A 26994-nucleotide genomic window follows, 5' to 3' on the forward strand; every position below is an offset into this window, starting at 1 on the left:
TGCACGATGCGGTATCGAGCATCGAGTTTGCTGGGGATCGCCGGTATGGAGTACGGCGTTTCGAAGCACTGCATGAAGGTCTGGTCCAGTAATTTGTGCAGGGGGAGCCGAAGCGACTCCGTTGGAGGGTTAGGTAAATGCATGGTGTCCAGATACTCTTTGGAGTATCTGGAGCCCGTGTCAAGGGTCACATCCAGATCATCCGCCATTTGTCGGAGGAATGATGAGAAGGACAATTGTTCCGCCAGCGTCGGTCTGTGGGACGGGCTGGAGGATGATGAGGCCTCCAGGTCCGTGGACATCGGGGAGTGACAAGGAGAATCGGGCACCGGTGTCTCCTCGTACTCCGGGTCCCTCGGAGGGGACACCTCTGATGAGGAGTATCCCCTACGTTGCAGTTTTTTCTGCGGTGACACCTCCGAATGGCGTGAGGAGTGCCAGGATGAGTGTCTCGATCGGTGCCCGTCTCGGTGTCGGGACGGGGATCGGGATCGTATGTGCATCGCATGGTCTCCCGAGGCCCCCAAGTGGATAGGGCTGGAAGCGGTGGATCGTAACTGGGTTTGCGATGCGGGTTCTTGCGATGCTACCCAAGTCTGGTAAGGAGTACGGAGGAACTCTTCCTGACTATGCCCAGGGCTTCGAGTATCGATCGGAGGTCTGGTCCCATGTTGGCGCGGAGGCGTGATGGGTTCTAATGGCGGCATATCGGTAAGCGAGGCTTGCCGCATGGGCATCGCCGCCCTCCCCCGTTCGTCCTCGTCGGTTGTCGAGGTCGAACGGTGTGGGGGAGGGGCGGACCGCCCCTTTGGATCGGTACCAGGAGGTCACCCTGTATGGCAGCGATGAGCCCGGGTCCGATGGTCTGCATGAGCTCAACGAATTGAGCTTCCAGCACGGACCGTAGCGAAGCCGATAAGGAGGGATCCGCACCGAAAGGGGGTCCTCCTGCACGGGCATCGCGCTCCTTCGAGGCCGAGTGCTTCTGCTTAGTAGCTTTCGGCACTTTGATGACCATTGGTGGCACTGTGGAAGGAAGAGGTACCTGAACCGAGGAGACCGGGGCAGGCACCGACGTCGAGCTCATGGATGGTGTCGGGGCGAGCGATGCCGGTTTCACCACGCTCGATGCAGGAGGGGTCGATGCCGGTTTTGCCCGAACCGGGGAGGTATCGGATGAAGTGGAGGCTGAGGGATCCTTAGCTGCGTCCATCTTGAACATCGATTCCCACAATAGGCAACGCCGCTTGAATGAGCGTGCCGTAAGGGTAGAGCAAGGCCTGCACGATTTCGGAATGTGGTCAGGGCCCAAACACTGCAAACAGCGCCAGTGAGGGTCCGTGAGTGAAATCGCGCGTTGGCACTTGCTGCACTTTTTAAACCCGGTGATTGGCCGGGACATAGGCCGGAAAATCTCCGCCGCGAGGTCGAAGCCAGTGGGCCTGAGCCACGTGGCCGGCCCGTTCGACCCGCCGGAGGAAATAATCTTCTCTTTTTTTTTTTTTTTTTTTTTACGAAAATAAAAGAACTGTTAACTGTAATTAAAAGAAAGCGAAAACGCGGACAAGGAAGGCAAATTTAACTGAATTCAGCTAGCGCATGATGAAGTTGAACTTCTCAGCTCCGCGGAAAAGAAAGAACTGAGGAGACACGCCCGGATCTCCGGGTAGGAAGGCACCGGCGCATGCGCGGTGCGGGCATCTAGAAACTTTAAGTTTCTACAAGCAACACGTGCTTGTGAGACGTCCGTACCGGGGCTCTGTCTGATGACATCACCCACTAGTGAGAATACCTGCCTGCTTGTCCTGGGATAATACCTGCTTACCATCCTATATATGACAGAGCTCAGCTTTTCTGTTCTCTATTTCTGCCTGCTGGTAGATGGTCTTAACCCACTCATTTCTGTATTTATCTGCTGCAGATGACAAGAAAATTTCTTTAGTCAATGTATAATTGAGCTCTGGAATTTGTTGCCAAAGAATGTGGTAAAAGGAGATTATGTACTTACTCTGGTAAATTCTTTTCCAGTACATAGGTGAGACATTCAAGACAGTAGGGTTATTTCCCTTTAGCCGCATGCTGCAGCAGGAATCCACTCCAGATTTTTCACTCTGCTTCTATAGTACTTCACTAGCCTGTTTAGCTCTCTCTACCGTTAGTATCCAAGCATGTAAAACCACCCAATACACGTGAAGTAGAGGCACCTATAGCAACAGGCTCAAACCAATTGTTCTGCTCAAGAATTCACTCAACATTAAAAACGCCAACACAGTCTTCAAAAGGAGCCCAGAAACTACTCCCCAAGAAATTGAAACATATTTACAAATTCTTCCCAGCCCTCAAAGGCTGACAGGCATCCAAGAATCAGCTTGGAGAAGCACAGACTATAAACTGTAAGCAGGAAGGACCTGAGACATTCTAGACAGCAGGGATGTACAAAAGCAGTCCCCCAAAAAGCTAGGGCAGGCTTGCTGTGCCAACACATAAGACCGAGGACCCAAAGACGGTGTCCAGCTTTGCCACCACATCCACTCTGTAGAACTCAGAAAACATGTGAAGAGAAGACCACGTTGCCACTCTGCAAATCTCCTCAGGGGAGATAGCTTTAGCTTAGGCCCACGAAGAAGCCACACTTCTGGTAGAATGCACCCTGACGGAAACAGGAGACTGTTTCCCAGCAAGAATGTAAGCTGATGAAATGGCCCTACAGATCCATCTAGAAATCATGGCTTTGGAAGTGGGAGCGCCCCCACTCAATTGAATGAGTCAGCACAAACAGTGGTCAGAGAGAAGAAACTCGTTGGTGACCTCCAAATAATGCAGAAGAACTCTGTGCACATCCAGTTTCTTCAACAGGCGGTCCTATGACTTGGAACCTGATGGTTGAAAGGCACGCAAACACACATCCTGATTTACACGGACACGACACACTGATGTAATGGCGACTGGAAGAACGGTCTTGAGCATCAAGTCCAAGGGGGGCTTAAAATTAGCCTTGGTAAGGCTAAACAATACCAAGTTAAGGTCCCAGGAAGGGAAAGGGTGCTGACATGAAGAGCCCCTTTCAAGAATCTAGCGACATTAGGATGAGATGCCAAGGAAGACCAAGGCTGCCAGGATCTAACACAGGAGAGCCCGGCCACATGGAACCAAAGAGAAGCCACAGTGAGGCCTTTATCCAAAAAGCCTGAAAAAGGTGAGAATTATTGAGATCAGAGCTGAATAAGGGTCCACCTGGTCCTGAGCACACCAATGTTGGAAGGCCTTCCACACCTTAGTGTAAGCAGACATCGTAGATGACTTACTTAGACTTCGTGAAGCAGAAACCACCACCTCACTCTCCAGAGTGTGCTTTTGAACATGACAGGTGAATGCAAGAAGAGACGTCACCAAAGCAGCTTTAATGCCTAAATCTGCTGTGTCAAAGTTTCCTGAGGACCACCTCCACACAGTGGTCCTGCATATCTTCTAACACAAAACCATCCACATTGAGGAGAAAGGTGGATGTTGTCATCTGTGCCACCACAAAATCCACCCTGGACTGATCCAAAAGTTGCTGACACTCCTGTGCCAGAAAATACCGGCATGACATAGCTTTAGCAATATTCAGAACACACTCTGGAAAGTCAAACTGCTTCAAGACCACAATGCACATATCAGAGTGCCAGGGAAGGGTAGCAAACTGCAAGCACATACCACTAAGCCAGGAGGAAGCAGTGGACGAAGCCGGCTGAATGACCAAAAGGACTCCTCAATAGATTCAGAAAGAAGGTCTGGAAAAGCCGCAGACTCAAAGAAGTGCAGGCTCATGAGAGCATTTCTAAAACTGCAGAGGGATCCACAGATCCAGAACACAGTCCCTGATCTCCAGCCTTGGTAGTGCTGCACCTATAAATAAAGGGTCAGCAAGCAAATTCACCGTATCCGGATCCCCCAGATCAGGGTCAGGCAGTGAAAGCATAGTGGCAGGATGAATCTAGGGCTTGTCCAAAGGAGTAATGCCACTGAGAGATGCTATGTAGGCGGATTGGGGCTGAACATGGGGAGAACACATTGGTCCAAAATCCAGAGCACAAAAATTCTGAAAAGGTGTCCAGTTCCTAGAGCATAAGGTGGCTAAACTGTGTGCTTCTGAGGCTGCGTAGGGTCCACAGCCTAGTGGACATAATTCCAGCTGTGCTGAGCCCCAAAAACCATAAAGGCCGCCCTGATGGGCTAACCGAGCATTTGGTCACCTGCTTCAGCAGGGAAGAGGCTAAGCTGAACGCTGAGACCCCCGGCTGCGACCCCCGGCATGTGGTGCAAAGACACTCTAAAAATGATAATTTGCTCAATCCTGGCAAGAATCTACATGAGGAGCATCTCAGCAAGTTTCTAAGCAAAATAAAGAGGGGCATAACAACCAGGAAGCGGGAAGTCATCATGCCATTGTATCGAGCGATGGTGCGTCCACATCTGGAATACTGCGTTCAGTATTGGTCGCCGCACCTCAAGAAGGACATGGCGGTACTTGAGAGAGTCCAAAGGAGAGCAACGAAACTGGTAAAGGGGCTGGAACACTGCCCATATGCCGAGAGATTGGATAGGCTGGGGCTCTTCTCTCTGGAAAAAAGGAGGCTCAGGGGAGATATGATAGAGACCTTCAAGATCATGAGGGGCATAGAGAGGGTGGATAGGGACAGATTCTTCAGACTGAAGGGGACAACAAGTACGAGGGGGCATTCGGAGAAACTGAAGGGAGATAGGTTCAAAACAAATGCAAGAAAGTTTTTTTTCACCCAAAGGGTCGTGGACACTTGGAATGCGCTACCGGAGGAAGTGATCAGGAAGAGTACGGTACAGGGATTCAAACAGGGATTGGACGGATTCCTGAGGGATAAAGGGATCGTGGGATACTGAGAGAGGTGCTGGGATGTAACACAGGTATAGAAAGCCAACAGGTCGTGCATGTGCAAGACCGGAGGGTTAGGACTACGATGGGAAGATAGGACTTAAATGAGAAACCAAGGTGGCAAGGGAGCCCCTTCTGGTGATGCAGACAGGTCGTGACCTGTTTGGGCCGCCGCGGGAGCGGACTGCCGGGCAGGATGGACCTATGGTCTGACCCGGCGGAGGCACTGCTTATGTTCTTATGTTCTTATTTGCAATTTTGAAGAAGCAAGGAGCTTTAGAAAATAAAATTGCTATAAATCCAAGATGGCCACTGTCACAAAATTCATGCCAAAATCGCAATATTTTTCACACTTCACAAACTCTAAAAATGGCGATTTTAGAATTTTTCAGGAGGGTGAACATAGGAAAACATTCAAAAACACTCAAAACCCCACTTTTCCAACCTCTCCTGATGTCTCTCACGGGGTGTCAGCCTGTGACCTGACAGAATCAATGCTGCAGCCTGCTTTCAACAGAAACTGGATGAGAAAATACACTGGCACAAAGCTGGGAATGGTTCAGCAAAGCTCTTTGGGCTGTCAGTCAAACTCCCATGACTGACTACACCTCCACCTGCAGACCAATGGCTGCACACCGCTCTGGGCAGAAGTGTGACGACGTAGCTTGCTCCCTACGAAACACCGTTAAGCCTCCCAAGGGTGCCTAACAGTCTCCACTCAACTCTTGAATAATAGTAGGCGAGACCACATCAAGAAAACTATGAAGGCTGGCTAAAAGATAACCAGTGGGATCAGCCTGTCAGCTACAGACCGAAGTCTGTAAATTTTCAAGCAGGCAGAGCTTCAAAATCGCTCCAAGCACTAAAATAGCCAAAAAGGGGACAAAATTACATCAAATTAAAAATAATAAAATGGGGAGAGCAGATCAAACATCTGCAGTCATGCATGCAGAAGGAAAGAACTGTAGAGGAGCTAAACAGCCCAGTGAAGTACTATAGACAGAGTGAAAAATCTGGAATTACCATATTTTTTGCTCCCTAAGACGCACCTGGCCATAAGATGCACCCTAGATTTAGAGGAGGAAAACAAGAAAAAAAAATTCTGAACCAAATTATCCCTGCCAGGCTCTGCACCCAACTCCACACTGCTTGCCAGGCTTTGCACCCTGTCCCCCCTCCCTGCCAGGCTCTGTACCTGTCCCCTCCCCTCTGGTGGTCTAGTGGTAGGCTGGAACAGGGCACAGGGTGGGCAGAAACAGAGCAGGCAGGCCTAGTGGCAGGCAGGAAGGCCCCATACCCCCCAGTAACTTAAATCATCCCCATCCCCCCACGTGCCCCCAGTACCTTAAATCATTCCCCATCCCCCCACGTGCCCCCGAACCTTAAATCATCCCCCCACTTACCCCAGTACCTTTTTTAATCATCCCCCCATACCTTTAATCATAGCCCCCCTTGTACCTTTTTAATCATAGTCCTCCACCCTTTGTACCTTTTTTTTTTAACCCGCATCTTTTTTTAATTCCTCCCTCCCTCTCTCGATGGCTTCGAACTATTTCTGGGCAGCAGGCGCACGAGTCAAGAGTGAGCTTTCCGCGTTCCCGCCTGGCCCCGTGCCATTTTCTGAATGGCTTCCAGCAGTTTTCACGAATCTCACGAGAACTGCCGCCAGCCATTCAGAAAACAGCACAGGCCCAAGCAGGAGCGTGTAAAGCTTGGGCCTGACAGCCGTGCTCCTGACTCATGCGCCTGCTGCCGGAAAATAATACAGAGCCGTTGAGGGAGGAATATACGCTGGACCACCACCAGGCTTGAAAAAGGTACGGCAGTGACGACAGCGGCGGCGGGGGGGTTGCTTTAAAAAGGTGGTACAGCTGCGGTGTGGGGGGTGATTTGCAATTGTACGGGGGGCGGCGGCGAGACAGTGTTTAAAAAGGTGGTGCGGCCACGGGGGTGGGTTGCAATTGTACAGGAAGAGTGGCAAGCGGTGTTTAAAAAGCTGGTGCTTGGAGGGGTGTTTTGCAGCTTTGAAGGGGAATTCAAATTTTGCACCTTCGCTTCATAAGACACACCGAGATTTTTGGGTGGAAAAAAGTACGTCTTATGGAGCAAAAAATACGGTAATTTCTTCTGCAGCATGCAGCTAAAGGGAAATAACCCTACTGTCTAGAATTCTCACCTACTGCACTGGAAAAGCTGTTAGCATTGCAGAGCTTAAGTTTATGTTTATTTATGATTTACTGTCCTGCCCATCAGATGAGCCATCCGAGTAGCTTACAAACTAAAAAGGATAGTATGAAGAAAAAAGAAAAAGAAAAAAAAAAAAAAAATCACAAACAAGACAAGTTTCTGGGGAAAAAAGTTCTGATTCTAGGATAAGCAGCACGGAACATTTACTCTTTTCGGATCCTGCCAGGCGCTTGTGATCTGGATTGGCCACAGTTAGAAACAAAATACTAAACTAGATGGATCTTTGCTCTGTCCAAATACTGTACTGTTTATGTGCATTTCAGGATCACCACATGATTTTCAACATCTACTGAGGAATGACACACCTCACACTAGATGCGAGATGGAGCCTTCAGCCATCAAACACATGCTATTTGGTCATCAGTTTTAGACCCAACAAATACTAAAATATTCCAATGAAATGTTTCAGTACTTTCTCTTTTTCCACCAATATATAAACTGCCAAAAATTCAAGAAAGTAAAGTGCTGTAATAATACTAAAACACAAGATTAACATGTTGCCAATATCCTGCACCATATTACCTGTGCAAATTTTCAGTGTTTTTCATAAAAACATCAGAAATCAAATTTGAATATAACTACCAACTATTTACTAATCAAGGTTCAGAGAGTAAATTCGGTGATTGGAACCATTCTAGAGACTATCAGAACTCCTGATTTTACCATTTCAGGTTATAACTAAGTCTTATCCGCATTCCTTTCATTAACAGTAAACTCAAGCCCTAACAAGCCCTAATTTGCAAGCCCTAACTTGCAGACTAATACCAGAAAGCACAGTTGTGCCACCAGTATGAAAAACTAAATGAATGCAGTATAACTACACTGTATACAAATATTATTCAACTGTAGACTACAGAAGAGTAGAAAGTTAATGCAAAGCAAAAACACACAATTGAAGAGGAGGAAGAATCCATGAAACATGCTTACCTTTGGAGGATTAAATGGATAAGTTTCTGGAATTTTTATTTCCAATTGATATCTTCCACCTGTGAAAATAATGGAGAATGGACTGCTCAAAACTCGTCATATTGGGAGTCGATATCTAGGCAGCAGCAGAACATGAACATACTATTTCAATTGTATCCATCATGTAAATCTTTTCTATAGAGATTAAACTGATATGGACCATCAACCTGACATACCCATTTACAACCTAATTCTATATATAGTACTCAAAATGACACATGTGAATATGGGCACATACCCAATTTGTGCTTGCAATTTAATTGATAAACAAGCCAAATAGCAGCGATAACTGAGCTTTAATCAATTATTGATACTAATTGCCATTAATTAAAATTCACATGCCTATCTTAAGGAGCTGGGATCCACATGTAAATTTTATAACCAGATCTGAAAGGGGCATGGCCATGGGAGAGGCACTGGGTAGATCATGTTGCTGCTCTGTAAGTCTCCTGAATGGAGATTGATTTTAAGTGAGCTACCGACACAGCCATAGCTTTTACAGTATGAGCTAGAACATGACCCTCTAAGTAAGTGGTCTCAAACTCGCGGCCCGGGGGCCACATGCGGCCCACCAGGTACTTTTTTGAGGCCCTCAGTATGTTTATCATAATCACAAAAGTAAAATAAAACAGTTTCTTGATCATATGTCTCTTTTAGCTATAAATTACAAAATTATTATTAAGACTTAGCCAAAAGGAAAAATTTATAAACTATAAAGAGTTTTACCTCATGCAAAATTGTCATTTCTTTAATAAGACATTAACTCTTTTTTTTCTGAGGCCCTCCAAGTACCTACAAATCCAAAATGTGGCCCTGCAAAGGGTTTGAGTTTGAGACCACTGCTCTAAATTCAGCCAGCCTGGGCAAAAGCAAAAGAAATGCAACATTTTAAAAAACATAGTAGCATAGCCAATTGGATAGTATGTGTTTGTTAATAACATAATGTAAGAAATTAAATCAACAATATATTCCTAATAGTGTTAATTATTGCAAGGTATCTAAAGGTGTTCACACACACTCTTTATAAAGGGTAACATCACATCCATAACCACAGGTATACATAAATAATGTGTGAATTAAATAAAGAACTGATAAAGAGTCAATAAATACAAAAAGGTAATATCTCAAATTCCAGTAGGGAATTTGTTTTAACACTGTGTGCATATAGAAGTAAGAATATTGCTGAATCAGGGGAAGGGAGGGGGGCATTCCTGGGACAGTACAGTGGAAGCTTGGTTTACGAGCATAATTTGTTTCAGAAGCATGCTTGTAATCCAAAGCACTCGTATATCAAAGCGAATTTCCCCATAGGAAATAGTGGAAACCCAGATGATTCATTCCTCAACCCAAAAACTAATGTATAAAATAAAAAGGAGAAAGATGCCGAGCTGCCAGAGGAGAAGAGCCACAGCCTGGGTGACTCCCTGGTGCTGCTGCTCCTGTCTTAACAGCCACCGTTGCTTCCAGGGCTGGGCTTGGTACTGTGCAGCTAGAGGAGAAGAGCCACAGCCGGTGCTGCCCACATTGAAACTGGGTCATTTGGGAGTCCTGAAGATTGTTGGGCTGCTAGCACAGGTCCCATATTTGTCTGAAGTTTGCTAAAATTCTGCTATGGCCATAAGGAGTGCAAGGAGCGTTTTGCTCGTCTTGCAAAACATTTGCTAACCATGTTACTCGCAAACCAAGGATTGACTGTATTTGTTACTGTATGAACACATTGCCTACAGTCAAGTGAAAGTGAAATCTGATGCTTCAGCATAACTAATCATAAGGGTTATTGTTTAAAAGACTAACTTTATTAGGTCAATATGTCACATAAGGGGTGAGCATGTGCAGGGAGGAGTAATTGTCCAAATATGGGCAATTGTAAACAGGGTTAGGGGGGGGTCTGAATAAGAGGAACGGGAGAAGTAATTAGGGGCAGAGAAAACAGGTAGTAGTCAAGAAAGGATCTAATAGGCTGTGAACTGTTACTGCTCCAACCAATGAGCAGGCAGGCAGGCAGGCAGGCAGGAAGAGCTAAGAAATGTCTGTACTAGTGCTGTCCGATTCATGATTTGAATTGGTTCACCGATTCGAATCAGATGAATCGATTCGAATCAGTTTGTTTTGGTAAAAAACCGGACTCACCGATTCAGCCCCGATTCCAGTTAATTCTTTTTTCACCACCAGCCGCCGGATTCGTTCCCATCTAATGTAACTTCCAATTTTGCGAAACCGGAGTTACATCAGCGGGAGGGCTGAGAATCGGCAGGGGGGCTGGAGAGTCTTGGGGGCTGGGGATGGAAGCTGAAATCGGCAGGAGGGCTGGGGATGAAAGCTGAAATCGGCAGGGGGGCTGATGAGTCTTGGGGGCTGGGGATGGAAGCTGAAATCGGCAGGAGGGCTGGGGATGAAAGCTGAAATCGGCAGGGGGGCTGATGAGTCTTGGGGGCAGGGGATTGAAGCTGAAATCGGCAGAGGGGCTGGGGCTGGAAGCTGAAATCGGCAGGGAGACTGTTGAGTCTTGGGGGCTGGAGCTGGAAGCTGAAATCGGCAGGGGGGGCTGGTGAGTCTTGGGGGCTGGGGATAGAAGCTGAAATCGGCAGGAGGGCTGGGGCTGGAAGCTGAAATCGGCAGGGGGGCTGGTGAGTCTTGGGGGCTAGGGATGGAAGCTGAGAATTGGGCTGCCCGATTCACGATTCGAATCGATTTACCACGACAAAAAAAAAATCAGTCTCCCAATTCATTGACTGACCCTCCCCCCTAGCCCCTAAAGCAGGAGTGGCAGCGCTGCCTCTTGCTGGCCTGTCGCTCCTGCTTTAGAGGGTGAGTGGGGAGGGTCAGTCGGGAAGTGGCTTCCCCGCTGGTGTCCGGCTTCCCCGCATCAATTTACCTAATTTACCTAATTTCAGCAGCCTGTCCTGCAGAAGATCGCTGGCTCTAGCGATCTTTGCAAGCTGCCATACATTGTCCGAGTTGTCTTCTCTTTGCCGCGGTCCTGCCCCTTCTCTGACATCAGAGGAGGGGCGGGACCACAGCAGAGAGAGGACAACTCGGACAACGTATGGCAGCTTGCAAAGATCGCTAGAGCCAGCGATCTTCTGCAGGGCAGGTGCTGAAATTAGGTAAATTGAATACGCGGGTCTTCAGGGGGGTGCAGACGTTCAGGGGAGGGGGCCCTGGTGTAGAAGTACACGGAGGGAGGGAGGGAGGGAAGGGAGGGGTTCAAAGAGACGTGCATATGCCAGACTTCTGGGGAAAGAAATAAGGGGTCTAAAAACAGAGGAGAGGGAGAGAGATGGTGGACAATGGGATTTAGGGATGAAAGTTACAGAAAGGGAGAGATGCTGGATGAAAGGGTAGTTGAGAAAAGGTGGATCTGTAGATGGAGATGAAAAAAAGGAAAGATGCCAGACCTCCAGGGAAGGGAAGAGAAACAGAAGGGGAGGACAGAGATGGCTGATGGATGGTTAGCATGGAGAAAGAAGAAAGAAGGAGACACTGCCAAGCAAGCTATCAGAAGACAACCAGAGCCTGGGACCAACAAGATTTGAACAATGACCAGACAACAAAAGGTAGAAAAAATCATTTTATTTTCTGTTTTGTGATTACAATATGTCAGACTTGAAACGTATATCCTGCCAGAGTTTTTGTTAGACCACAAACGTGAGCTAGGATTTAACAGAGCGAGGAAAAGTCTTGTTTGTTTATTTTGTTTACATCACAGCGCCAGTGTGGTTAGGAGAAGGTAAAGGGGGTGAAGAGGCTATAAAATAAACCCACCAGGATATTTGAAAAAAAAAACACCCAATTGGGCAGGAAAATCGAATTGAAAAATCGATTCAATAGGCTGAATTGAATAGAATCGAAATTTTTTTTCCTGAATCGGGCAGCACTAGTTTGTACTAACTATAAAACCAATGAATATCCTGAGCTATGCATACCTACTTTGTCATTCTTGTAATACAAACCGGACACCTTTTCTAGCCAGGAAGAAAATAAATGTATACTTTACCAAACACTTTCCAGAGTTTCTTTATACACTGCTGATCTATTTATCACAGCTTGGGGGCTCATCCAGGATGACATCATCATTGGCTGAGTACGGCAACGTCAAGCAGTGAGGAGACACATCCCGCTGAGTTTAGCGGTCTCGCAGATCCCGATGGGGGTTCCACAATGTACTGACAAGAATCATGAGGCAAATTTTAAGTGAAAGGCTTTGGTAAAGTAGGTGAGGTAAAGTAGGCACCTTACCGACCAGCCCAACTCTATGCGCATAGACCAAGGTAAGAAATTTTGGGCTACCTTGGTGGTTGGGGGTACATTCTGGGAACACCTTACTAGTGTGTGAGTGAGAGGTGTGAGTGACACAAAGCGAGAGTGGAGTCCCAATCTGCGTTTCTATTGTCTTACAAGGGGCATGGCCAGAGACGGACGAAGTGAAAGTTTTTTGTTTTCTGAACGAAGGTGCTGGAATGGGGAGTAAAGCAAGCAGAAGTGATGAGGGGGAAGGTAGAGACCCCAGAAGCAAACCTCCAGAAAGCCCCTTAGGGAGGATGCTGAAATGTGGGGATGATATGTCCAGTACGAAGGGAAAGGATAAGAAGCAAAAGGATTACGTATTGCTGTTTTGTTTAGACCAAAGAAAGTATTAAACCTCCGGCCGTCTTCTGGCCAAAGTATGGTGCGGAGGAAGATTGGCTATATAAAATTTAAATTTGTATGTCAATAGCAAACAGCCTTATTCAAGAGAGGAAGCAAAGAACGCTTCCTGTTGGATAGGGGGAGATTTGAAACTCTTCCCTGTTCACACAAAGGAAAAAGGACCAAACAAAGGACAACCCCAAGGAGCACAAAGAACACCAGAGGGAGTGTCACCGAGTGGTTAGGAAAGCAAAAAGAGAATATGAAGAGAGACTGGCGGGGGAAGTAACAAACTTCAAATCATTCTTCAGGTACTTTAAGGGGAAGCAACCAGCAAGGGAGGAAGTGGGATCCTTGGATGATGGAGACAGAAAGGGAGTGGTAAAAGAGGAAAAAGAGATAGCTGACAAGTTAAATGAGTTCTTCACGTCAGTCTTCACGAGGGAGGACACAACCAACATTCCGGATCCCGAAGAGATCGGAAATGGAGATCAGGACGATAAACTGGTCCAACTAGAAGTGAGCCGAGTGGATGTCCTCAGGCAGATAGACAGGCTAAAGAGCGACAAATCGCCAGGTCCGGACGGCATTCACCCAAGGGTACTCAAGGAACTAAGGAACGAAATAATAGAGCCACTTCCACAAATATGCAACCTATCCTTAAAAACTGGAGAGGTTCCGGAGGACTGGAAAATAGCAAATGTCACGCCCATCTTCAAGAAGGGTTCAAGGGGTGACCCAGGAAACTACAGGCCGGTGAGCTTGACCTCGGTCCCGGGAAAGATGATGGAAGCGCTGATTAAGGACAGCATCTGTGAGCACATCGAAAACAATGGGCAGCTAAAGTCGAGTCAGCATGGCTTCTGCAAGGGTAGGTCATGCCTCACAAACTTATTGTACTTCTTTGAGGGGGTAAACAGCCAGGTGGATAAAGGGGAACCCATAGACATCATTTACCTTGACTTCCAAAAAGCATTCGACAAGGTACCACATGAAAGACTGCTTAAGAAACTATGGAACCACGGGGTGCAGGGGAGGACCACCAATGGATCAAAAACTGGCTGGCAGACAGGAAACAGAGGGTTGGAGTAAAGGACCATTACTCAGACTAGCAATGGGTCATGAGCGGAGTTCCGCAGGGGTCGGTGCTGGGACCGCTCCTATTCAATATATTTATTAACGACCTGGAGGCGGGAACAAAATGTGAGGTCATTAAATTTGCAGATGACACCAAACCACGGAAGACTGCGAAGATCTCCAAAAGGATCTGACGACACTGGAAGAGTGGGCCGAAAAGTGGCAAATGAGCTTCAACATAGGGAAATGCAGGGTCATGCATGTAGGGAAAAAGAACCCGATGTTCACTTACAAAATGGAGGGATCACCGTTAGGGGTAAGTAACCTTGAAAGAGACCTGGGAGTGATGGTAGACACAACACTGAAGGCGTTGGCGCAGTGCGCCACAGCCTCAAGGAAAGCAAACAAAATGTTGGGTATCATTAAGAAGGGTATCACGACCAGGACGAAGGAAGTCATCCTGCCACTGTATCGTGCAATGTGCGCCCGCATCTGGAGTACTGTGTCCAGTATTGTTCGCCGTACCTCAAGAAGGACATGGCAGTACTTGAGGGAGTCCAGAGAAGAGCAACTAAACTGATAAAGGGTATGGAAAACCTCTCATATACTGACAGACTGAAAAAGCTGGGGCTGTTCTCCCTGGAAAAGCGGAGACTTAGAGGAGACATGATAGAAACCTTCAAGATCCTGAAGGGCATAGAAAAGGTAGACAGGGACAGATTTTTCAAATTATGGGGGACCACAAGTACAAGGGGGCACTCTGAGAAATTGAAAGGGGACAGGTTTAGAACAAATGTTAGGAATTTTTTTTTCACCCAGAGGGTGATGGATACATGGAACGCGCTTCCGGAGGCAGTGATAGGCAGGAGCACGTTACAGGGCTTCAAAGAAGGTTTGGATAGGTTCCTAGAGGACAAAGGGATTGAGGGGTACAGATAGGAATAGAGGTAGGTTATAGGGATAGAAGTAAGAGGTAAGTTATAGGAATAGTCAGGGATCGCTGCTCAGGCAATAGGCCTAATGGGCTGCCGCGGGAGCGGACCACTGGGCGAGATGGACCTCTGGTCTGCCTCAGAGGAGGCAAGTTCTTATGTTCTTAACAGGTAGGAGCCTGACCCTGGGAAACTCTGCAGTATTTACCCCTCCCTATAGGGGACAAGGGGTGCAGGCTAGGAGAGAAGTGAAGTCCACATAGATATAGGGCCGATTGTTATATCCGCGACTCCAGAGGAGAAGGGGAGTCCTTTCCCAAATTAAGAAGGGAATTACAGAAATGCCAAGAGGACCTGGCTAATTTTCCTATGGTATCTAGATCGCTCCCCCGAAAGAGGGAGGATGCAACAGTGCAGAGTTACCCGTTAAGGGAAGTCTCAATAGGAGATGGGAGTATAGGCTATGTAAGCTCTCCATTGACTAGTTTAGAAGTAAGAAGTTTTAAAAAGGAAATTAAACCTTTAATTGAAGATCCCATTGGGCTGGCTGAACAGTTTGATCAGTTTCTAGGACCTAATTTTTATACCTGGCAAGAGACTATCTATTCTGGGCATTTTGTTTAGCGATTAGGAGCAGGGGATGATTAGAAGAGCACCTTTGATACAGTGGCAGAATACACATTCTGTGGGACAAGAAGGACCTACAGGAGAAGAGAAATTCTCCAGTGTAGACCCCAATTGGAGTAATCATAATGCAGCCCATAGAGCCAATATGAAAGATTTGCGAGACCTAATTATTGCAAGAATTAAAGAAACAGCCCCTAAATCCCAGAATTTTATCAAGGCATTTGAAGTGCAGGAAGAAAGGGATAAGGCTCCCTCAACTATGGAAGCAAATGAGAAAATTCTCTGGTATGAATCCAGATGGCCCAGTAACTCAGGGTTTGCTTAAAGTACATTTTGTTACTAAACCACGGCCTGAAATCAGGAAAAAGATATAGAAGTTAGAGAGATGGAGTGAGAAACCATTAGAGGAGTTGCTAAGGGAAGCAAAGAAGGCGTTTGTGAAAAGAGAAGATGAGAAAACAAAACAAAACATGAAATTGATTATTTCTGCGATAGATAAGGTGATTAAAAAGAGGCAAAGGGGAGAATAAGCAAAGAGCAGAAGGGGATTGGAATACAGGAAGAGGAAGATGGGTAAATCGAGGGAATAGTGCAGGAAGGGGCTATAGTTAGGGGTGATTATGGGGGGCACCAAAAGACACAACATCCATAACATGCTATCATTGTGGCAAGCCTGGACACTTAAGACGAGAATGTCTGGACATTGAGAGAGAGGAAAGAGCCAACCTTCTCATGACATTTGAAGATGATGAACAGGGAAGTCAGGGTTTTCTAAATTCTCACCAGGAGCCCTTGATAAATCTGAAGGAGCCTTATGAAGAAGAGACAGCTTTCCTAGTGGACACTGGGACAACTTAGACATCTCTGAATTTCATTCCAAAAGAAATGAAACTATCGGGACAAACATTAACTATATCCGGGGTGAAGGGAGATGTGTTTCCAGTCCCCATCATTCAAGCTGTCACTCTCAAGCTGAGATTGGAAGAGGTAGTGGAAGATCTCTTACACATTCCAGAAGCGGAGGCTAATCTATTAGGTAGGAATTCAATCATACAGTTAGGTTTACAAATAAGCACAAAGAATGCTCAAATGATAGTGACTATGGCAGTCTTGACCCCTCAGGAGGAGGAACACATTGATCTGGTGGTGTGGGTCAAGGAAGGGAATAGTGGTGGGTTACAAATGTCCCCCTTGAAAATCAAATTAAAGAAAGGTGATGAGGTGGTGTGCCAGAACTAATATTCTATTTCAATGGAAGGCCAAAAAGGCCTCCAGCCAGTGATTGAAAGTCTCATCAAGGATAGTCTCATAGAACCTTGTATGTCATCTTTCAATACACCAGTCTTGCCTATCAAGAAAGCAGGTGGGTCTTACCGCTTGGTTCAGGATCTGAGGCTTCTGAACCGGGTGGTACAGGCCAGACATCCTGTAGTCCCTAATCATTACACACTGCTGAGTAGAATTCCACATGAACATGGTTGATTTAGATGCATTTTGGGCATGTCCGCTAGATTCTGGCAGTTGGGATCTGTTTGCTTTTAGGTGGGAAAATACACACACATGGAGAAAACAACAAGATAGATGGACTGTGCTCCCTCAATGGTTCACAGAATCCCCAAATTTGTTTGGGCAAGTACTTGAACAAATACTGGAAAATTCAAGGTGCCTGCCAAAGCCTTGTTGCAGTATGTAGATGACCTTTTAGTATCAAACAAACCACAGTGGAGATATGCAGTAGTGTTAGTGTGCAATTTATTCAACAGTCATAAAAAGTCTGTGCGATGGCTCAACACACGTGTTTCAGCCAATATAGCCTGTCTCAGGAGCCTACAAACATACATAACACATTAAAAATAACACGCAAAAGGTTAAAAACTTTATTCAGGCAACATGACATCAAACACGTTTGTCAAAAAAAACCAAGAAAATTGGCGTCAAATGCCAGTAATCCCTAGGTAGTACAGTTTGATGCATGTTCTCTAATAAACTCTGGGGATGGGTCTAGTCAAAAGAGGTATAGTCCTGAAGAGAAATGTGTATGTCTGGACAATGTGTGTCCCAATTGGGGACAGATGTGGTGGACCACTCAGGCGTCTGGGTGGACTGCTCAAACTAATGCTAAAATAAAGGCTATCATTCACATTGTGAAGGGATGTCTAAATCCTAAGTGTGAGACTAGGCAGTGCAATACTATTTACATGACCATTAAGCAGACTTCATGGCAGGAACAAATTGAGGGGCAGAATCAGACACAAAGTATTAATGATACTCTATTTGGAATGGGGATTTTAATTACAGGGAGAGATCCTGTAATATGTTGTTTCAAAATTAAGGTATGAAAGTGTAAGATAGTCAAACACACTGAAAAACAACCTCCTGTACTTTAACATACACCATTCCAGTCTCCCAGTGATCCCAAGGTAGGTAGGGTCACAGAAATAGAAGATTTACAATAGACCATAGAAATAGAAACAGGCTAAGTAGATTCAAATGCTTGGGTAGAATGGGTTAAATCTACTGTGAAAAAGCTTGCACAAGAGTAATTGCTATGCTTGTGCCTCTGGGCGGCCAGTGGCTCGAGTAGTGCCCTTCCCTTTGGGGTGGGAAGAGAAGAGCCATGGCATGAAGTGTATAATGGCACTGTACTAAAACATTAATACCTGGGGAAAGAAGGAATGCCAGGAACTTTCACAAATGTTTCTGGCTATGCACCTAAATGATAGAAAGGTGCCACTTGTGTTCTCCATGATGAGTGAGAACCATACCGCTTGCCTCTCACCATAGGGGGAAAGAGTTCACACAGAACCAAGGTGAAATGACAACATGCATTAACATTTTTGATGTTACAGGGAAAGAACAGAATTACTCAGTTCTTGCGGTGCCCAGAACTGATCTATGGTGGTATTGCAGAGTGGAGATCCTGAGACCGATACTTCCTCCAAAGTGGAAGGGAACTTGTGCATTTTGTATAATTGGCTATACCATTCACACCAACATTTGAGAAATGTCAAAATGAAGTAAAAACTAGGGCTAAGCGAAACACATTAGGTACCTCATTTGATGATAACATATACATTGATGCTATAAGGGTACCCCCCAGAGGAGATCCAGATGAGTTTAAAGCTAGAAACCAAATAGCAGCAGGGTTTGAGTCTGCTCCCTTTTGGTGAGTCACAATAAATAAAAATGTGGATCGGATTAATTACATACATTATAACCAGCAAAGATTTATCAACTACACAAGAGATGCAGTAAAAGGAATAGTAGAGCAACTTTATGCCACAAGTAAAATGGCTTGGGAAAATAGAATGGTGCTAAATATGATGGAAGGAGAAGGGAGGAGTTTGTGTAATGGTGGGAGGGAGTTATACTTTCATCCCAAATAACACAGCCCCTGATGGAACCATCATAACAGCCTTTCAGGGATTGACCACATTAGCAGTAGAATTAGTAGAAAACTCACAGAATAGCTGGATTTATGGTTTGAAAAATGGAAAGGGATGGTGATCAATGTATTAACTAATTGTGGTAATTGGGGTGCTAATATCCTTTGGGTGTTGCATAATCCCATGTGTGAGAGATCTAGAAACAGCAATTAAATGCCATCGAATGTACGACACTCTATGAGTGATATACTCCTAATGAAGGAGGATATTATCAAAGACACTCCACCAAAGTATTAAAGAGTGGTGGAGAAAATTCTATCTGAGTTGGAAGCTGGGTATAAAACTAATGCAAAATTAACATAAGTGTTAAAAAGAAAAAGGAGGGAGTTGTGAGAAATGAAATCACCAATATATTTCTAATAGTGTTAATTATTACAAGGTATCATAAAGGTGTTCACATACACTCTTTAAAAAGGATAACATAACATATAATAATAATAACTTTATTCTTATATACCGCCACAATCTTGCGACTTCTAGGCGGTTTACAATGAAGAGAAACTGTACAGACAGCGAATTACAGAGTATATATCCATAACCACAGGTATACATTAATAATGTTTGAATTAAATAAAGAACTGATAAAGAGTCAATTAATACAAAAAAGTAATATCTCAAATTCCAGTACAGGGAATTTATTTTATGAACAATTTGTTTTATGAACATAATGCCTACAGTCAAGTGAATGTGAAATCTTATGCTTCAGCATAACTAATCATAAGGGTTATTGTTTAAAAAGACTAACTTGAGTACGTCAATATTTCACTTGAGGGGCGAACATGTGCAGGGAGAAGTAATTGTCCAAATATGGGCGATTGTAAATAGGTTAGAGGTCTGAAAAATAAGAGGAATGGGGACGTAATTAGGAGCGGAGAAACAGGTAGTAGTCAAGAAAGGATCTAATAGGCTGTGAACTGTTACTGCTCCAACCAATGAGAAGGCAGGCAGGAGGAGCTCAGAAATGTTTGTATTAACTATAAAACCAATGACTGTCCTTAGCTACAAGTATGCAGGCCTACTTTGTCATTCTTGTGATGCAAACTGGATACCCTTTCTGGCCAGGAAGAAAATAAATTTATACTTTACCAAACACTTTCCGGAGTTTCTTTATACGCTGCTGATCTATTTCTCACAATAAGAATTGCCATACTGGGACAGACCGAAGGTCCATGAAGCCCAGTATGCTGTTTCCAACAGTGGCCAACCCAGGTCCCAAGTACCTAGCTAGATCCCAAGTAATAAACCTGTTAGGGGTGAATGAACATATGGATAAAGGTAAGCCAGTTGATAGACTAATTATTCCTTATTGCTCCTCAAGAATACTAAGATCAAGAAATCAACATCTCTTAACTATTCCTTATTTACGCCATTTATTCTACACTACTACGTGCAAAACGATACTTTCTGCAACAGCGTCCACTCATTGACATCAATCCTTCGGGAAGAATCTTCTTTAGATTTAAATCTAATCTAAAAACTTTGTTTAAAGATGCCTACAATTTATAACATCCGGAATCATACTCCAATTCCTTTAACTACAATTTCACATGAAGAGCATACTTCCTTCCTATTGTACATACCCGTTTTGTAAATCTATCCTATTAATTATTGTATTTCCCCACCACCACATGTATAAGAATGTTTTGTCTTTGTTTGTGAATTAATATGCGATATCCCTGATTTTAAAATTTTTATATTTCATTGTACACCACTTAGACATTAATTAAGCAGTATATCAAATTTTAAATAAAATTAAAACTCGATATTTTACATTTGGATTTTCAAAAGGCATCTGATAAAAGTACCTCATGAAAGACTTCTGAGGAAATTAGAAAGTCGTGAGTTAGGAAGTAATGTCCTATTATGGATTAAGAATTAGTTGAAAGACAGAAAACAGAGAGTAGGTTTAAATGATCAATATACTCATGGAGAAGGATTGTTCTCTGAAAGAACAGATTACAATTAGAAGTATAATAGACATAGACACTGATATTTTTTTGGCAAAAAATGAGCCAGGTTTCACCATTTTGTCCCAAGAGTTTAATGCTTATATTAAGATTTCGACATGAAGAATCTGAAAAAATTTTCAATTTTATGGCTCCTTTTAAAAGTAAAATGATCTCTTATAAGAAGGATGCCCTTTAGTATACTTATCATCGCCAACAAACAATTTTGCAGAAAGTTGAAAAAAAATGAATTCAGAAGCAGATAAGACTAGCTGGAGAAGAAAGCTAAAAAAATACAACAGGAAATTAATAAATCTAGGAAAATTTACTATGGTAACAAAATCAATACTGCAAAAGATCATAATAAGGCTCTATTCTCTCTTTGGAAATCTGTTACTAATGAAGCTGAGCGGTATAAGTTTCCAAAAGCCATCAATAGATACTTGGGCAACTTTTTTCAAAGATAAAATTTTGATTATAACTTCTTCTTTTTCTAATATTTCTGAATCATTTTCTTTTTCTGATTCTGAACAATTTATCAATAATATTCCAGTAAACAGGCACTGGACCTTATTTGGTTTGGTTACTGAAAATCAAATAGCTGATCTTTATATCAAATTTGGAAAGAAAAAATATCTGCTCCATCCTTTTCTGGACTACATCTTTTGCAATATTCCTGCTCATGCTATTTCATGGTTAACTGTTTTAATTAATCATTTGCTTTCTACTGCTTATTTTTCTGTAGAAATGGGACATATCGTGCTTTTACCTCTGCTAAAAAACTCAAGCTTGGATCTCACTGTTTCAGCTCATTACTGTCCAATAGCAAATATATCTTTATACTAACCAAAATGATTGAGTCTATTGTTTCTAGTCAACTTTCAGAATATCTGGATGAATTTTTGATATTACTTCCCTTTCAGCATGGTTTCCGCTCAAACTTTAGCACTAAAACATTGCTAATTTCATTAGTGGCGAAGGTTCAGGGTTTGCTATCTCAGGGACGTTATGCCATTCTACTTCAATTTGATTTATCAGCAGCTTTTGACGTTGTTAATCATGGCATTCTCATTTAAATATTGTTGACATTAGCTTAGATAAGAAAGTGTTGGACTGATTGAAGGGAGACAACAAAGGTAGGGGGAATGATTTTATTTTCAATTTAGTGATGAAATTGTGTCAATTTTGAGAATTTACATCTGCTGTCTATATTTTGCACTGTTCAGGAAGAAATGCATGTGTTTCTTTTTCTCTGGGGTTATACTGCATGCAAGGTCTTGAATCTGTGTTCTGGTAGGAATGAATGTTGAGAAGCATACAGTGTGCTTTGTGTAGTTTAATTTTGTGGTTAACAATTATGTGTTATTAATAAGATTATATTGTGTGTATATATGAAAAATGAATGGAAAAAATGGTGTTATAATTAGTACTATTATGAGGGCGGGGGTGGAGATTGGGCAAGGTCTGGCCTGCAACTTAGCCTGTGTTTTGGATTTCAACCCCTTAATGGCTGAGTTAACACCCCTGCACTAGGGGCTCATAGTCTGCTGTCTGGCAAAGCTTTAGGGCAACGATTTGCCACACTGGCCATAAGATTGTCCAATCCCAGAATTTGTCCTTTAAAAGGAAGCCTGCTTAGTGTTGCTTTAGAAGCTGAATCTCCTGCCCATTGACAGATCAGGACATTCTATGAATGGAGATAGCATAGGCAGAAACTTTGCTCACGACTGATTATATCATATAGAAAAATATAGTCAACCCCCCCCCCATTATCAGCTGGGATAAATGTCACCATCCACCAAGGGAGTCTGATGTAATCAGGGATGGCAAGCACGTGCCACGAACAAGGCCACTGCTGCAGTCTTACCTCTCAAGGCCAATGCTTCGAATTGCATTTTGAGGACAACATATACAAGTGATCTTGTGCATCCTTTAAAATGACACCTCCTTCACTAGGCAGAGAAGTACATTTGGTAGCCTGCGCTACCAACAAATCCATTTTAGGCTGAACAAACAGGTGCCATGGGATACAGCTTTGACATCATCTTAGCCACCCCTATGGAGCACTCCAGGGTCTCCCAATTCTCCGTGACTAGCATAGTAATGTCAGGATGGGCGGGAAAATATGTAGTCAGTCTTAGAGCCACTCATAACAGGGTACTGTGTAGCCAAGGTTTGTAGAGCTTCTAGATTTAACTCCCACAGTGAATCCAGAATAATCTCCAACAATATTGACGGCTTAAAAAGACAGTGTACAGTTGGGTCCTCCCCTTGATCTAGGGCCACCACCGCCTTTTGACTAACGGCCTCTGCCTGAGATCCGGACTCTCCTAAGAGTGAAGATTCACTCTGGGGCAGTGAAGGCATGGACTTTAATCCCCAGTCTCTCTAGTCCTTTTCTGACTGGTCCTCTGGTTCCTGATCAGAAACCCTCTCCAGGGGAAGTGTGCTTTGGGGAGAGCAGACCCCTTTCATAGCCACAGGTGCACCTTCAGAAGGCACAGGAGGATCCCAACAATTTATGGAAAAATTATGTTCTTACCTGTTAATTTTCTTTCCCTTAGACGCAGCAGATGAATCCAGAGACCAATGGGATAGCACACATCTACCAGCAGGCAGAGATAGAGAAACTGATTAACAGGTGGTCCTATTGGCTGGCACTCCTCCTGGTCTCATCAGTATAGCTCCTTGCCCAAGCACACGTAACCAGCAATAGGCATAGCATGTAAAAAACTTCTTTCCCATAACAAATCTCAAAAGGCAATAATACAGAATACAACCATCAATAATAACAAACTTCGAAAGTTTCAAAACCGACAAACAATATCCAGAAAGGGTGGGGCTCTGGATTCATCTGCTGCGTCTAAGGGAAAGAAAATTAACAGGTAAGAACATAATTTTTCCTTCCCTAGCAACAGCAGCAGATGAATCCAGAGACCAATGGGATGTAGCAAAGCAATCCTCAATCTGGGTGGGAAGCAAACGCCGCCTCCGCAACAACCGAAGCACAAAACACCCCTACCGCATGCGCCCCCACATCCAAGCAGAAATGCGGAGAGAAAGCACTCTCGGAAGACCAATTAGCCGCGAAACAAATCTCCTCCAAGGAAAAAACCTCTGGGCCGAGCCCAAGAAGTAGCCATCGCTCCAGCGGAATGGTCATGAAGTTCTTTCGCCAACTGCTTCCCTGCCAGCAAGCAAGCATAAAGAATGTCCTCCTGGACCCATTGAGCGAAGGAGGCTTCGGACGCCGCCAAACGTTTGAGGCGTCCCTTGAAGAATACAAAAAGGAGATATAAACAACTAAAAGTCGTTAGAAACCGAGCTCACAGAGAACGCTACGTACATATCAAAAAATGCAGTGAATAAAAGCACTGCTCCCAATTTCTCCTCCCAAGAAGAAGGAAGGAAAAGCGAGCATGACATAAAAGAAAGGATGACACCCCCCTAGAAAGAAATAATGGTACCATCCGAACTGATACCCCATATTTCGGAAATCAGAAATAGGAATCCCTGTTGAACAAGGCCTGCAACATAGAAAACTGCAGAGCTGAAGCCATGGCCACAAGAAACCCCATGTTCAACGGCACAGCCCTTTAAAGTCCCAAAAGACAAGGATGAAATGAAGCCTTCGGTAAACTGAGAAGAAGTACGTGAAGATTGCACTCCAAACCGGGCTTTCTAAGAGGCGCATGAATATACCGCACTCTGTTTAGGACCTGAACTACATGAAGCTGAAAAGTAAGCGAAGAGCAATATACCTAGCCCTTGTAACAAGCCAAGAATGGCACTAGAAGCTGAAGGGAATACACCTCGGCAATACACCTGTGCCAAAAAGGAACTCTGGAGTGGTTCAAACGTTAAGAAGCACCCAAGAAAGGAAAAACCTCCAAAAGGAAGCAGAAGCCACAGGAGAAGACGTCCGTAGCACCTGGATAAGAGAAGAAACAACCTGCTTCGCATAACCCTTACACGTCAGCCAAGATTTTTCAAAAAACTAGGTCGTAATACTAAAGTAGTACAAATATCCATGTTGAACGGACCCTAGGCGAGCAAAGCCGGAGATACCAGGAAACTTCTTAGTCCAGCTGTCGAAAGACTCATCAAATCCGCAAAGTAAGGATGGTGCCACCAATCCAGAGATTCTACAAATACTGTGCCCGGAAAGCGAGCTCGAGGTGGCAAATCCAAGCCATTATCAGCCAGCGGAAAACACTGAAAAAGAGAAGGCAGAAGCGAGAAAGGAGCCATGCAGCTACCCCCTCTAACTCCCACTCCCTGGGCCCGCCGAAAAAGCTAGGAAGCTTAGAATTGAGAGACGATGTCATGAGGTCTAGGTCAAGCAGATCTCACGTCCATAAAAAGAGCTAGAACGCTTGAACCACAAATCTCAATATCCAGGATGCAGAAGATTACACTATTACTAACATGCACACTTTCCAGAGCGTACACAGCGCTGTACACTGTAACATACAAAAAATGGGCCATGCTCAGATTCCGCAGAGAGAAAGTCTATCCAAACTCTTATCCTGATCCATAAAAGGATCTGCCAACAGAAGACGAAGATGAGAGTCCACCCATTGAAGCAGAACAACTTCACCTGCCAATGAATACAACACCTACTGCCCAAGCAGTAGAGAAATACCCCCATCCTAATACTGACCAAAAGGACCCTCAGCGGTAATCCGGAAGAATGATCTGAAGCTCCAGAAAGGTAGCCTGACCCTGCTCAAGAGCAGAAGAATGAACAAGTTCTGAGTCGCCTCTGAAGACCAGACTCCAGGAGCAGAGGATGGAAGCCACGAAGCCCCCCAACCCGACAGCCCGGGATGGTCGGTGGTCATGAGATAGTCCAGCAAAGACCGAGGCATGCCTTGAAAAGAGAAATCACGCTGAGCCACCAAATCATACAGAGTGATTCAGGAGGAGCATACCAAATAATTGGTGCCCTGAGATACCGGGAACCACCAGAACAAAAGCGACTGCTGTAGCGTAAGAAGGGGAAAGCAAGCCGAAGTCCCCAGTGGAGTCAGCAATATGGATCCCAGAAACTGTACAGAATCCCATACTCTTGGTCATGGTAAGCAAAGAAGAATACCAATCTGAGACCGAGACCCCACGCCCAAGTCTCCGGAAAGAAACACATGTCTCTCCTATATGAATAAAAACATCACCCCGATATACCTATAAATAGTACAGGAGAAAAGAGCGCTGTGCAAATTCAAAGATGCACGTGTAAAGAACTGAGGAAAAGAAATCACCCTTTTCGTGTCAGTCAAATGGCCCGACTGGAAGTCGTCCGAATCAAGCAGGCAGTCAAGAAGAAATTAGATGAATCGCCTGGTAGCGCCAAAACGGTACCACCGCCCACATCACCTAAAACGTTCGTGAAGCCTTGGGTAGGCGAAATGGCATGTGGCAAAAACGAAAGCGCCGCTCCAAAAAAGGCAGGTAAACCAAGTGCCGATTCGGAGTCCATAGAGAAAATGTAAATATACTCCCAGGTTGTCTGCAGAAATGTGTAACCCCGAGAAACTAATTCAGCAGAATGGGATCCTGCCTGCCCAATGGCCCCGTCTCGGGCACCTTGCAGTAAGTGGAACAACGTCCCTTAGTTCCTGAAGAACTACAAGAACTGTCCTGAGGACCAGTAACACTGAAGAGGGTAACACAAAACATAGACACTCCAAGAACGAACTGGAAACCTGAGGAGGATGCAAAGATGCAAGCATCCTGAAAAATCTTCACAGCCCCCTGACCTGACATTATAGCGTCTTCTCCCTCATGAGAAAGCCTGAAGAATCATTGGAAGAAGTCAAGATCCCCTCAGAATGAAGTGCAGAAGGTCAGGGAATGGCAGGATGAGACTGAAGGATCTGCAAGAAGAGTCTCCTAGGAAAAATCAAGTGTCACAATGTAAAGAATATACTGGAACCATGAAAACAGTACTAACCCCATGCAACATGAGCGAAATACGTATGTTCTTTAAAGTGAATACGTACTAGACTCAATCAAGGTGTTGTATCTACCGCCCTGTGGAAAACAACAGCATCCTTACAGGTAGCAGACAAAGCTCACATCGCTAATGAGAGCTTCAGGGATGAGGCTAACAGCCACATAGCACGTGATCCTCCGCGGGTTTGATAGAATAGGTAACTGGCTCCTGGTTAAAAGGAGCTGTACAGCCTTTCCTGTCTGTTCGGTGGGGCCCGTCTAGCATGTGCCATGAGAAA

At 44.6% G+C, this 26994-nt stretch overlaps 1 protein-coding gene across 6 annotated transcripts in view; it reads right to left on the minus strand.

Moving 5' to 3' along the window:
* Positions 1-26994, minus strand: part of UBE2K (ubiquitin conjugating enzyme E2 K) — a 193761-nt gene that overhangs the window by 130120 nt on the left and 36647 nt on the right. For 3 of the 6 annotated variants that reach the window (XM_033947250.1, XM_033947230.1, XM_033947240.1), the window contains exon 3: positions 8066-8124. Coding sequence is in view for 2 of the 6 variants with exons in the window: in XM_033947230.1 (XP_033803121.1) it covers positions 8066-8124 (59 nt within the window). In the remaining 4 variants the exon portion in view is untranslated. Of the gene's footprint in view, positions 1-8065; positions 8125-19901; positions 20004-26994 lie in introns of those variants that run through there. The other 3 variants (XM_033947265.1, XM_033947272.1, XM_033947259.1) reach the window with 2 other exon arrangements.

Source organism: Geotrypetes seraphini, chromosome 1, assembly GCF_902459505.1.
Source record: "Geotrypetes seraphini chromosome 1, aGeoSer1.1, whole genome shotgun sequence".
Classification (NCBI taxonomy): Eukaryota; Metazoa; Chordata; class Amphibia; order Gymnophiona; family Dermophiidae; genus Geotrypetes; species Geotrypetes seraphini.